The sequence below is a fragment of the Sorghum bicolor genome, chromosome 7, assembly GCF_000003195.3.
Source record: "Sorghum bicolor cultivar BTx623 chromosome 7, Sorghum_bicolor_NCBIv3, whole genome shotgun sequence".
Classification (NCBI taxonomy): domain Eukaryota; kingdom Viridiplantae; phylum Streptophyta; class Magnoliopsida; order Poales; family Poaceae; genus Sorghum; species Sorghum bicolor.
In genome coordinates, this window is record NC_012876.2 from 63986455 (window position 1) to 63998811 (window position 12357).

At 48.3% G+C, this 12357-nt stretch overlaps 1 protein-coding gene across 4 annotated transcripts; it reads right to left on the reverse strand.

Moving 5' to 3' along the window:
- On the reverse strand, positions 6270-9513 carry LOC8064032 (transcription factor bHLH130). 4 transcript variants are annotated; one of them, XM_021465192.1, is made up of 6 exons: positions 9013-9513; positions 8366-8902; positions 7616-8160; positions 7394-7459; positions 7159-7227; positions 6292-6767 (listed from the first exon to the last, which is right to left on the reverse strand). In XM_021465192.1, exons 2-6 carry the CDS (start codon positions 8868-8870, stop codon positions 6702-6704), a joined length of 1251 nt encoding a protein of 416 aa, XP_021320867.1. In that variant the 5' UTR covers positions 8871-8902; positions 9013-9513; the 3' UTR covers positions 6292-6701. The 4 variants fall into 4 exon arrangements, with proteins under 4 accessions (XP_002445905.2, XP_021320867.1, XP_021320866.1 ...); XM_021465191.1 differs by having other exon boundaries at positions 8366-8899; positions 9152-9512; XM_021465190.1 differs by having other exon boundaries at positions 9152-9512.

Consider the following 12357-nt stretch of genomic DNA (forward strand, 5'->3'; position numbering starts at 1 on the left):
GAGTGGACGATGGAACCAAAGGCGAACTCATTGGCAACTCCACTACATTGGCATGCATCATGCACGCATGCATGCGCTTTTCACTTTTTCATTTTTTTTCATTCTTATTTAGTTCACTCAAAAAACCTAAAATTTTTAAAGATTTTTCGTTACATAGAATCTTAAGACAAATACATAGAGCATTAAATATAGATAAAACTAAAAACTAATTACACAGTTTGTTAATAAATTGCTAGACCAATCTTCAGTCACCCCGTCACATTGCGGCCGTTGGAGTTTTAGGGGTGTTGTGACTGCTCTACAAACTCTGCTTCACAAACTACATCATAGAGCAGCTCCACAAAAAACTGGAGTTTGTAGAGTACTTCTTTAGGTGCTCTCACAACTCTATCCTTTCTCTTCGAATGAGTGCGTAGAACTGAAACCGTTTGACTGAAGAGGAGCTGAAAAACGTAGAGCCAGACACCCCGTTAGCCATGCACTGCATGGCCACATCGGCTCCGTACCTGCGCGTGCGTCCATAGTGTACGCCACACATCCCTCGCGCTCTGCAGCCTGTTACGGCCGCACTTTGCCGTACAGGCCTGTGCTTGCGCTGAGCGGTGAGCGGTGCGGTGGCCCGCCGGCCGCCGCCCGGCGGACAAGTTTCACGGCGGCACGAGCTGCCACGCACCACGACGACGTCGTTGGATCTGGATCTGGATCGGGTGCGATGCGGATCAGTGCAGGAGGAAAAGTTGCGGCAATCTCAAGCTCAAGCGCACTGTGTGGCTGATGGTGCGTTTCTTTGGACAGAGAACAAACCACCACCATGCATGCACGCGTCTCTTTTCTCTCGGCAGTCTGCACCGTACCATGCGTAGATGACGACGACGACGACGGCTGCGCGACCCCGGCCGCCGACCTGCCGCCCGTCTGAAAACGGAAATGTTCACCTCCTCCTCCACGGTTTTCAACGCACGTACGGAAGAGCAGATAGCGGCCAGACCGAGCCGGTCTCTGTGTAAACTTGATGCGAAAAGATTTTGGATTTCGTTAGTACGTTCGTTTGTTTGTGGTAAATATTGTCTAATTATGGACTAACTATAATTAAAAAGATTCATCTCCCGATTTACAGGTAAACTATACAATTAGTTTTTATTTTTATCTATATTTAATGATTCATACATGTACCGAAATATTCGAAACTTTTTAATTTTTAGGTTGAACTAAACAAGGCCAAGGTCGCCCGGGCGGCGTTGACGTCGGCCGACGAGCAGCTAGAGTTGACACCACAAACTGCGGTATCCGCCGGGGGATGCCTTGGCTTTAGGCCGTGTTTAATTTCTCAAGTGAAAATTTTCGTCATACCGTAGTATTTTTGTTTATTTGTACTAGTTATTGTTCAATCATAAACTAACTAGAATAAAGATTCGTCTCGTAAATTTTGATCTAAACGAACGATTAGTTTTTATTTTTGTCTATATTTAATACTCCATGTATGTGTCTAAAGATTCGATGTGACGAAGAATTTTAAAAAGTTTTGGAATTTGAGGTGGAAGTAAAGAAAACCTTTTAACTCTTTCGAACCAGCAGCGCCGCCGCCGTCGACCGCCGAGCTAGGGTGGCCTGTAGTATACGTACGCAGCCTCTGACTTTGTCGTGCCATGCCATGCCGTCTGGATGCGTTGCACCGGAACCTTCACGAAACTGGGATGGCAACACGAACAGATAAAGGTACTACAGAGTACGTATCTCTGGCTCACATCATGTTCTTGTCCATCCATCTTCTCGCGAATCTTTTGACAAATTCGATTAGTCTATAATCGAATGATAATTATTAAAAATAAATTGGCAGTTCTACAGTATTTGGATTTTAAAAAAATTAAATATAAACAAGGCCTAAATCTCCAAATTGATAGTGCACTGCTTTTTCACACAGCCCCGCGAGAACGTACTGTACTGCATAGGCACGAGCAAAACTATGCAGGCTGCAGCGATGGAGTGCGCGCCCCGCCCCCGCCCTGCTGCACCAGCAGCACCAGCACCACGTTGGTTCTGGCCTTCTGGGTGGTGCGCCGCCCGCAGCAAAGCCACATGCATGTGGCTCATGGTGCGCTTCGCAGTGCCGCGGGCCATGCATTCATGTGCGTGCCCAATACTACTAGCTTCTCGCGTCCCATCGCCGGCAGATGGATGATGGGATCCGGCGGATCCCCATCTCGTCCCTGACATGCACGGTACGGTGTACCACCACCCGCGCGCGCCGCGCCGGCGCTTTTGCTCGCCGCCCTCGATCGCTTTTGCTCCGTGTCGACCGAGCACCCAGACGGCTGGCTGTCTGTCCTCGTCCAGTCCTCGGCTGGTCTGGCATAGTGCCATGCACACCATCTCGCTCGCTAGCTGCATGCGTTGACAACGACGACGACGACCTCGCTGGTCCCTCCTCGGTTCTCTCTTTTTTTTATATTATAAAAAAAAATCGAGTATCCAACACTCGGTTATTAGATAGACAAGGCTCATTAAGATTTATTAGCTCATTAAGGTTTATTAGCTTCTCCTAAAATAGATACTAAGGCGAGTCTCAATACATGTTTCATGGGAGTGTCATGCACGTTAAATGGGGTGCCACATAAGCAAAATTATTGTCTTAGCAGGGTCATTAAATGAAGGAGTTTCATCAGATGAAAGAGGAGTTTCGTCCCATGAAACTCATATGGCTCGGTTACCTAGTTTTTAGTTTTGATAACTGTACCATGAAACTATGCATTGAGAGTGACCTAATAGTAACTCATTGATGTTCTCTCCTACTTGTCCCTAAAGTCAGTCTTAATGGGAGTTTTATGTGAGTTTCATTTGCATTAAATAGATTGCCACATAGATTGTTTTGATGACATGACAGTGTATTTAAGAGAGAGAAAAATGAGTTTCATCTAGATGAAATTCTCTTATTACGATTACCAACTCTGCATGAGTCTTGTAATTAACTGTCTATGAAACTATGAAATAAAACTCTCCATTGAGAGTGAGTGTTTCATCCCAGTTTCATTTTATTTTATATGACACGATAGTTTAGGAAACTCTCCACTCACACTGTGACACTGGCCGGTGGGGACGCGTCGCGCGGACCGGCGGACGCCGGAGCCGTCCTAGCGCTGCCGCTGGGAGCCGACACGAATGCAAAAGGAGAGAGAACACGGCGGACGCGGGCGCTCTGTGGCCGCGCGCCGCGACAGCGCAAGCCCACACGACAGCCTCCAAGGCCCGCTCCGTCCGTTTGGAGAGAGCGCTGGGGACCACGCGGCAGCGGCACGCGCACGATCTCCATCCTGGCTGGTACTCGCGTGTGCGTCAAGAAAGTGTACTACTCGGTAAAGGCGGATCTCATCTCATCCTCCAACCAAATCTACAAATCCCAAGGGGTCCGTATATGCATATGCTAGAAATAAGGTCTTGTTTAGATTTAAATTTTTTTTTTGAATTTTGACACCGTGGTATTTTTATTTTTATTTGATAAATATTGTCTAATCATAAAGTGTAACTAGGTTTAAAAAAATTGCGAAAACGAAACGGGGGAGCGGTGACAGGTCTCCCGTGAGAGCCGACGTGGCGACGACGGCGCGTGCGGTGCGATGGAGGCACGAGCGGGGCGGACAAGGCCGGCGGCCGCTGTCGCGAATTGACGACGCCCGGCCCGGGTGTCCCTCTCGCGGTCTCGTCTCGTCTCCCCAGTCCCCACCCCACACTGCCCCGTCGTCAGCAGCAAAAACTGAATGCCAGAAAAGGATCAGCAGAGAGACAACGAGAGGCCGTCGTCGGCCAACCCCCAAATGCTCGGAGTTCCCACGCTGCCTCGCCCTCCGCTGCTTCCACATGACATTGACAGCACAACAGGAGAGTGCCATGGCTGGAGGTGGACAGTGACCGTTCACGTCACGCACGGGAAAATACGGGATCATATATAGCTGCACCGTTCAACGAAGAACTTTCTTCTGCTGCTGGGTGCATGCCTTGGAATGAACTCGATCGCCTCCGCGTCGCCGGATGAAGAAAACAAACAAACAAACAAACAACGAGGCCATGACTGTCCTCCTCCAACTTTCCCCCGGACCATAATTTCATGGCTTTGTCCTTGTCTTTTGGACTGGCTAATCATCATGCCGTGTGGATTATGTTTGCCGGCTTCATCAACTGATCTCTGATCTCTTATCTTAGATCAGCGTGCCCCAATTTCCAACACATTAGATTTTGAAAACAGAAGAGTTTTATAGGGATAAAACTCTCTTTGCTCTTATAAAATTCTTATCATCTCTCACTTCATTAATATACATATTTTAAATGTTCATAAAACTCTAATGAAAATTAGATTGAGATTGGCCAGTATTTATAGGTACTTCTTCATGTGGTCGTGTCATATTCACTTCTTCCATGCTGGTGCTAGACTGTTAGTGCTTGTACAGTTGTACAGCAGGAGCGGAGAGACGACCGACGGCATTTTGAGCTTACGATCGGCTGTTTTGACCTGTTTGCACATGGCTTGTGTTGACTTTAAGCTTGCTTCGATCGGCTGGAGACAAGTCCCCGTCTAATAAAAATACGGTAAAAACTTCTGAAAAAAAATCGACAAGAGCGACGAAGTATCGACGACGCGAGCAAAAAGTCGATGAACTCGACTACTCTATCCATCGGTCGTCCAGTTTTGAAAAAGATGACACACGAAACCGCTTACGATGGAAAGTTGGGTACAGTAGCAAAATTAGGCACTCCCGCCGAAAGAACCATCGCCTGCGTTCTCTGTCACGCCGGTCTCTGCACCGAGACTATTTTTTTTAGGAGAAACCGAGACTAATTTTTCGATTATCTGAGCTCGTTCTCTTCCCGTGCGTTTGACAACCGATGCAACGTGACACGAGAATTGGCGACCTGTGAGCACATCAAAGCTCGTAGAGCGAGGACGAAAACAAACTGCTTTGTTTTTCTTAATTTGAGACGAAAACGAACTGCTTTTTTTTTGATTGATATATAAAACGGAAACAAACTTTGGTCGTGATGGTATGTATAGAAAGTCTCTCACCAATCCTGCATGTGTCATGTATGTATGCGTTCAAGTATGCATGGTCCGTCCATCAGATTCACAGCTAGCGTGGCCGTGAACCAAGGAGCAAAGCCAATGCAATGCAGTATTTATAATTCGCGGGTGAGGTGGTTGGTGCGGATGACGGTGTGTTAAAATGGTTTCGGTTTTTACTTTTAACTCAAACCTTTTTCTTAGCATCAACCTATAAATTAAAGTCCCTGTTTTCATTGACAAATTTGTCAGACATATTATTTATTTTTCTTTTTCCTCTACCATCTTGCATTCCCAACAACACCCTCCATCTCCTCCTCCTCCTCCATTGCCATTACCCTCCCCTCACGTGAGCCATGTTGGCATGCCCAATGGCGCGACTGCTCAGGGCGCGCACAGTTCTGAATGGGTGCAGGAAGAGAAATGGTTGAAATTGAAAAGTAAGCGCCAATAATAAGGGTTTGAGGGGAGATTTGAGAATCTTTTATTAGGTGCTCTAGGTTTTTTTTTCATCAACCTTCAAAAGTAGGATAATGACCTTCGAGCAGCTTCAACACATTACTTATCTCATTCTCAATACTATTAATTATGCAATACGTTGTTCAAACAGATGATTCATACCATCTGCAATACCTTTAAATTGTTAGTAAAATCCACCGCCTCTCCTTCAAATATAGGTGATCCACCCCTCCACTATCCATTTTAGAGCATGTTCGTTTCATGTCAACACTATAGTGCCTTCGTTGTTTCATGTCAAAATCAAGGGCTTTAATACCTTTGATTTTGAGATGAAACGCCTAAATATATTAGTAATCCGTTGGGAGAGAAGCAGCAGCCACACCAGTAATAATATGAGATTACCTATATGGACTTTTAGGGGATGTAGCACAACTCCGCTGAGTTGAATTAGGGCCCATTTTGATGAGTTTTAGATTCATAAAAACCAACTTTTCCCTTTAGTTTCTCAAATCTAGATTCTTAGCAAAAACTAGTGGGGGTGGGGGGGGGGTTGAATCCTCTAGTTTTTCAGAATCTGACTTCATTTATTGCTCACAGGATCATAAAAAACTGGCAAAAATTTGACAAAACTGACAGAAGAAACTAGACAACTAGCCTGAATCCCACCCAATTTTGTAAAACTAGATTCTTAAAAATTGGAGGGATCCAAACAGGGCCTTAATCGTCTTACGGCCACTGCTGCTGGTAAAAACACAAAAGCACAGTAGTCGTAAAGTTTTCCTATGTAATAATAAATGTAACAATGGACATGGGCATGCAGGGATGGTACAAATATATGTAGCAAAAGTGTTACAGCAAAGCAAAAAAACGAAGCAGTACTATACAATTGTTTCTTCCTCCTCCCATGTCTCACTCCCTCCTCCAAGTCGCCTGAATACTTGATGATGCCACTGCTCCAGTCCAGCCTCCGGCACTGTACATGCTCCTCTTCAGCAAACTTGAGCTGCCTCTACTCGACCAGACCACGCAAGCGCAGCGAACGGAGACAGGGAAGCAGCTACGGTTAACACAACCGTCCCAGACGACGATGGTGTTCCTGTTCCTCCGTGTCTCCAGGTCTTGTGGTCTTTTGCTGGACGGTGTGGTGTGTGTACGTAGTAGTACCCAGCCGGAGATCGAACCGCCGGCAAGTGCTTCAGCCGGAGAACTGCTGGTGCTTGCTCGCCGGGCAGGTGCAGCTGGCGCGGCTCTCGTTCAACGCCTGCAATTCATGCATCGATCAGATTACGGATTAACATACAGATGGCAGTAAAAGCTCGTTCCACGCTGTGTTTGCAGGCAGCGTGTGTTCCGGATAAGATGGTTGTAATTGTAGGTGAAAAGTACTAGTAGTCGTGCTAGGTGAAAAGTCAACGACAGATGGTTGTAATCGTAGGTGACCCTCGCCGTCGGCCACCGGGAAAAGAGATCAGATCGATCAGCCTCCGTGATTTGGACGTCACTGGCTGACCTTGCAACTAGCTAGACCAAGGCTGCCTAGCTACGGCGACAGCCGACAGGTCTGCCGGCCGGTAAAGTTGTGGAGGAGATTTGGATTTGGGTTTTGGAGGAGGAAATCAGAGTTGTTGGTTAGTTGGCTCGCTTGCTCGTACCTTGACCTGCTTCTGGAGATCCTTGATGTAGTCGACGGCCAAGTCCAGCATGTCGGAGGTGTTGGTTTGCTGCAAGGAACGGGAAGCGAGAAAAAGGTCAGTAGCCTGGAGTGGTCCTCGCATGGCGGCAGCCGGCAGGCAGAATTTGCAAAGAGAAGAACACTGTTCTATCGCCTGGTGGGTGCAGAGCAAAGCATAGCGGGGGCAGGGCAGGGGAGGCAGTAGCAGCTAGTACCTTGTCCATGTTGGGCACGAGCTCCTGCAGCTTCCTGATTCGCTCGCTGATCTTTGTCCTCCTCACCTGAATGGCCGGTCGGTCAAAACATGGATGGAGGGCAAGGCATCAGCGAATCGCGCTCAACCGCAGGCTAGATGATTTCTTAAGAAAATACTACTAGTAGTAGTACGAGGTTGGGATTGGGATTGGGATTGGGATTGGGTGCAGCAGCTGGCTCACCCGCTCGGCGATGCTGCGCGGGTGCGTGGCGCACCCGCGCTTGGCGCGGATCTTGCAGGGCACGGCGTCCTGGAACTGGAGGAACTTCTCGATGGCCGCCATCTCCGACGACGTCTTGGGCAGGCTGAACTGGTGCGCCAGCCCTCCACCACCGTTCTGCTGCTGCTGCTGCTGCTGGCCGCCAGGCTCCGACGAGTCCCGCGGGCGTTTCATCCCGGACAGGCTGTCGGACATGAGCGCCGACGACGAGTCGTCCCACCCGGCGGAGCTCATCGGATACCCCGGGATGTACCCGCCCCTGCCGCCCGCAGCAGCCTCGGGGCTGCTCCCTCCGATCTCCTCGCTGTCCATCTCCGAGATCTGAGACATCAGCGACCCCTGCCGCGACGAGAAGCTCAGCTGCCCCTTGAGCCTGCCGCTACCGCTACCGCCACCGCCGCCGCCGCCCGCGAGGGAGTCCGTCGCCGCGCCACCTGCCCCGCCAACGCCGCCGCTGCCGTCCCGGAAGCCCATGCCCATGCTCGCCCTCAGCATCGCGCCGTACCCTGGATGAAGAAGAATCGGAGGGGTGGTGGCCCTCCGTGTCAGTTACTTCCGGAAATAGAAATGTTTCGGGGGAAGCGAAACTCCCCAAGCAAGAACTGCAATAATTGCTGCCCCTGCCGCGATGCAAGCAGGGAATGGCAACCGAGGGAGTTCCAAATGGAGGCCGGATTAAGGAGAGCGAGCGAGAGAGAGAGACCAACCAACCGTTGTCCATGCTGAAATGATCCAGGAACCCCGCGGGGGAGCTGCTCTGCCGAATCAGGTTGCTGGCCGCGCCCACGCCGACGCCGGCGCCGGTCCCGGCGGCGTCTTCCATGCCCGAGCTGACGGTGCGGTAGAGCCCGCCGGGCTTATTAGCGTCCACCATATGCTGCTGCTGGGACTGGGAGTGGAACATCATTTGCTGATGCTGGTGCTGCTGGGAGGCCATGTCGGCCGCACTCGGGAAGTGGGCAGGCGCCGCCGCCGGCGGCGGCGGCGGCGACGGCTTGTCGTCCCGGATGTGGTGGTGGTGGTCGGCCAGGAACCTGGAGATGACGTTGTCGGCGCCATCGCGCGGGGGGCCGGCGCCCGGAGCCGGAGGGAGCAGGTCCTCGCAGAGGTCGCCGAGCACCGTGCTGGGCGCCGATCTGTAGCGTAGCAGCCCGGACGAGGTCATCGGCGGCTGTACCGGGAGGTTCAGGTCCTTGGACACCGGCGAGCCGTACATCAGCTCGCCCGGCGGTTTCTGCTCAGATCCTGCTGCACACGAGAACAAAATAAAAAGAAAAATAGAAGAAGGATAAGGATTACTAATTTCAGGCCACCTGCTCTGTTCATCCAAGAAGAGATTAAAATTGTTAGAAACGAACAACATGGAGGCAGTAGTGTCTGTCTTTTTTTTTTGAAGCAAGCATCACTTGTTGTTGCTCGTCTTCATCAGCTAGAAAAATTCGCACAAGAAAAAAAGAAGCTCCTCAGTAGTCGGTCATGGAGACGGCATGAACATACCTAATTTGAGCTCAGAGGGGATCCACCGCGGAAGCTGTCGGCGGGGATTCGAGGAGGCACCGCAGGTAGTGGTCCGCGCCGATCCACCCTCCCTAGTACGAGACGAGGCGATCGAGGCAGGCGGAGACGAGGAGGGAGCGGCGGCGTGGGGGCTGGGGAGCGACGGCGGCACGGGGACGGGGACGAGGTAGAGGGCGGCCGGCGTGGCTCCCGTGGGTGCTGCGCTCGATAAATAGCGCGCCCCTCGTCTCCAATCTGCGCGCAGCTCGCTCTGGGTGATCTGCTCTGCTCGACTGCTCGTTAACCGGAAGAGGTGGGGGAGGGGAGGCGATGCGATGCGATGCGATGTGGCCGCCCGCGCGCACGGGGCCAACCCGAGCTGACGGATTTGCCCCTCTCGGTCCTCGCCGTAAATAAAAAAAAGGTCTACACTGCGTTGAGATAGCTCCACGGCGTTTATACGCCGGTCCCGTGTCACATGTCAGCCATTGGTTGGGAAATGATTGGGCTTGTGGAAATTACTGTGTTACTGTCCTGTCTTTTGTTAAAAAAAGGAAGGAAACAAATAAATTACTATCCGTTTTCGGATCTTGTTTAGATTTAATTTTTTTTGAATTTTGTTACTGTAGCAATTTCGTTTTTATTTGACAAATATTATTTAATTATAGAATAATTAAACTTAAAAAATTCATCTCGTGATTTACAAACAAATTATATAATCAGTTTTTGTTTTTATCTATATTTAATACTTCATACATATGCCGTAAGATTTGATATGACAAAAACCTTGAAAGGCTTTTTGTTTTTAGGTGAACTAAACAAGGCCTCGCTACGGGGGCGCATATAACGTGTGCATCCTGTCTGTTGCCAAAAAGAAAAAAACATGCGCATCCTGTCCGCCACTGTCTTCAAGTAAAACGTGTTTTCCAAAGAGTGAATTAATCTTAAGTAAGTATAACTAAAAATATGTACTGTTTTGTTACCAAATAAATCAGTTCCTAAAATTATATTAAATCCATCTTTTTAGTTTGAACAAATTTATAAAAAAAGACTAAAATTCATCGGATATACCATAAACTATATTTGCATAGCGTGATCGTAAATATATCTATTTTTTCATAAATTTGACAGAACATAAAAAAAAATTTCAATCTAAGACAAATCTAAGAATTGATTTGTTTAGAGACAGAAAAAGCAAAACACTAGTTATTGCTGATGAGTAATAAATATAATGAGATTATTCATGAAGTACACTTCTATACCTAATAAACATGTTCAAAAATCGGAGTGCCGATAGAATGACTAAATCTTCAGAAATGCTATTTACATTCTCTTTGAACTAATTGAGTAATAAATATGATAAAAGATATAAATGCGAGTGTCGCACTTAATCACGTGACCAATGGGTTAACTAGTACACTCCAAAGAAAAAGGATAAATAAACCTTACATTTTGGTTTATCCTAGCGGTAGGCAGGCTTCAACATGAACGGTGGGTGATGGTTGACAATAGGCTCTATTTTACAATCCTAGTAGCGGAGTACTTAGCTAGAGGTAAATATAGGGAAAAAAGAGATACCATGGAACCATTCAAAGTAGTTTTTTTTCCCCTTGCAAAGAGTCTACAAGGTGAATGATATGGCACGGTGTCTATGGAGCCTATGCTGTTTTCTAATCCATTTATAGTTAAATATAGCACACACACACACATTAAAGAAAAATCATAAAAGAACGGTTCCACCAACAAGCCCTTGGCTGAAGAAAAGGCATACCACTCCTACGAAGCAAAAAAAAAATTTTAAAAAAATAAAAGCAAAAAGGAAATAAAAAGGGGGTTGTGGGAAGCTTGGCTAAGAAGGCCTTTTTAGCGGGAATGACTTTGCAACAAGAAAAAGAAGTGTCATCAGTGTATGGCTTCAAAGCAAGCCTAATCTCGTGGGCCCCGCCATCCCCCTCCCTCCTCCCCACCACATTTGTCACCTGAGTAGTATGTTTGTTGGCTGGCTGTGAGCAGTGAGCAGTGAGGATAATAGGACGACATTATGGGAGGACCAAGCAAGTTGCGTGCCCGTGACCCATTTTAAGCAACGCGGCGGCAGTCTGTTTTCGGCAGCAAGCAAAGGTTTTTTTTTTTCTTTTTCTCGTGCACAATGCTTGACGCTCGCTATCCGGAAGCGGGGGGTAAAGGGGAAAAGGGATGGATACGGGTCGGGTCGGGTTCAAAATGTCAATGGGGAACCGATTCCCGATTCCCCGCGGGGAATTCCCCTATTTGGTGATGGGTTTGGGGCAAAATCTCTCCCCACGGGGAGCTAAATGGGGCAAAATCTGTCCCCGTCGGGTTTCGCGGGGGCGGGTCTGGTGTGCCTCCCCCGTCCCCGTTCCCCGTGGAGACCCGATAATAATAAACATATGCTCGATGTTTGGATTCTTAGTTGCTATTTCTAGTTGATGAATCACTTGTGGTGAATGTATGAACAATGTAATTGTTTCTGTGTTGTTATGAACTATGCAGTAGTCAATTATGGACAAATGGCTGATATTTGCATGTGAATTATTGGATATTTGCCGCTGTTTATGTAAGTGATTTGTTGTTGTTTATATAATTGACGCGGAGACGGGGATCCCCGCGGGGATTTAATCCCCGAGCGGGGACGGGGATGGGGCAGAAGTTCTCCCCGTGACCCTTCACGGGGACGGGGATGGGGGAGAATTTGCCCCCGCGGGGACAGGTTTGGGGCAGTAACCTCCGACGGGGAATTCCCCGTTGACATCGCTAGGTCGGGTGGTGTGGTGGGGGGCACGGATGGGATTCGCCCTTGCTGATGCTGAGCGACCAGAACCAGCCAGAGGCCTCACTGCCGCCAGTGATCCATCCATCCGTCGATCCGCCGATGCCTTTGCGGAATTGTTGCTGCTGCTGCCGCCGCCGGGTCTGCTTTCCTGTTGGTGCAGTGCAGTGCAGGGCCGGAAACGAGAGGCTGTGCACGCATGACGCGTCTCTCTCGCCTTTTTCTCTCTGCGTGCCTTGCCTGCGAGCGAGGCCTTCTTTACATAAAAACCTTTTTGGATTTTAGTATATAAAACTTTTGTTTGTATTTAATAATTATTATTTAAATATAGACTAATTAAATTTAAAAGATTTATCTTGTAAATTATAAATAGATCATATAATTAGTTATTTTCTTAAATTTAATATTTTATATC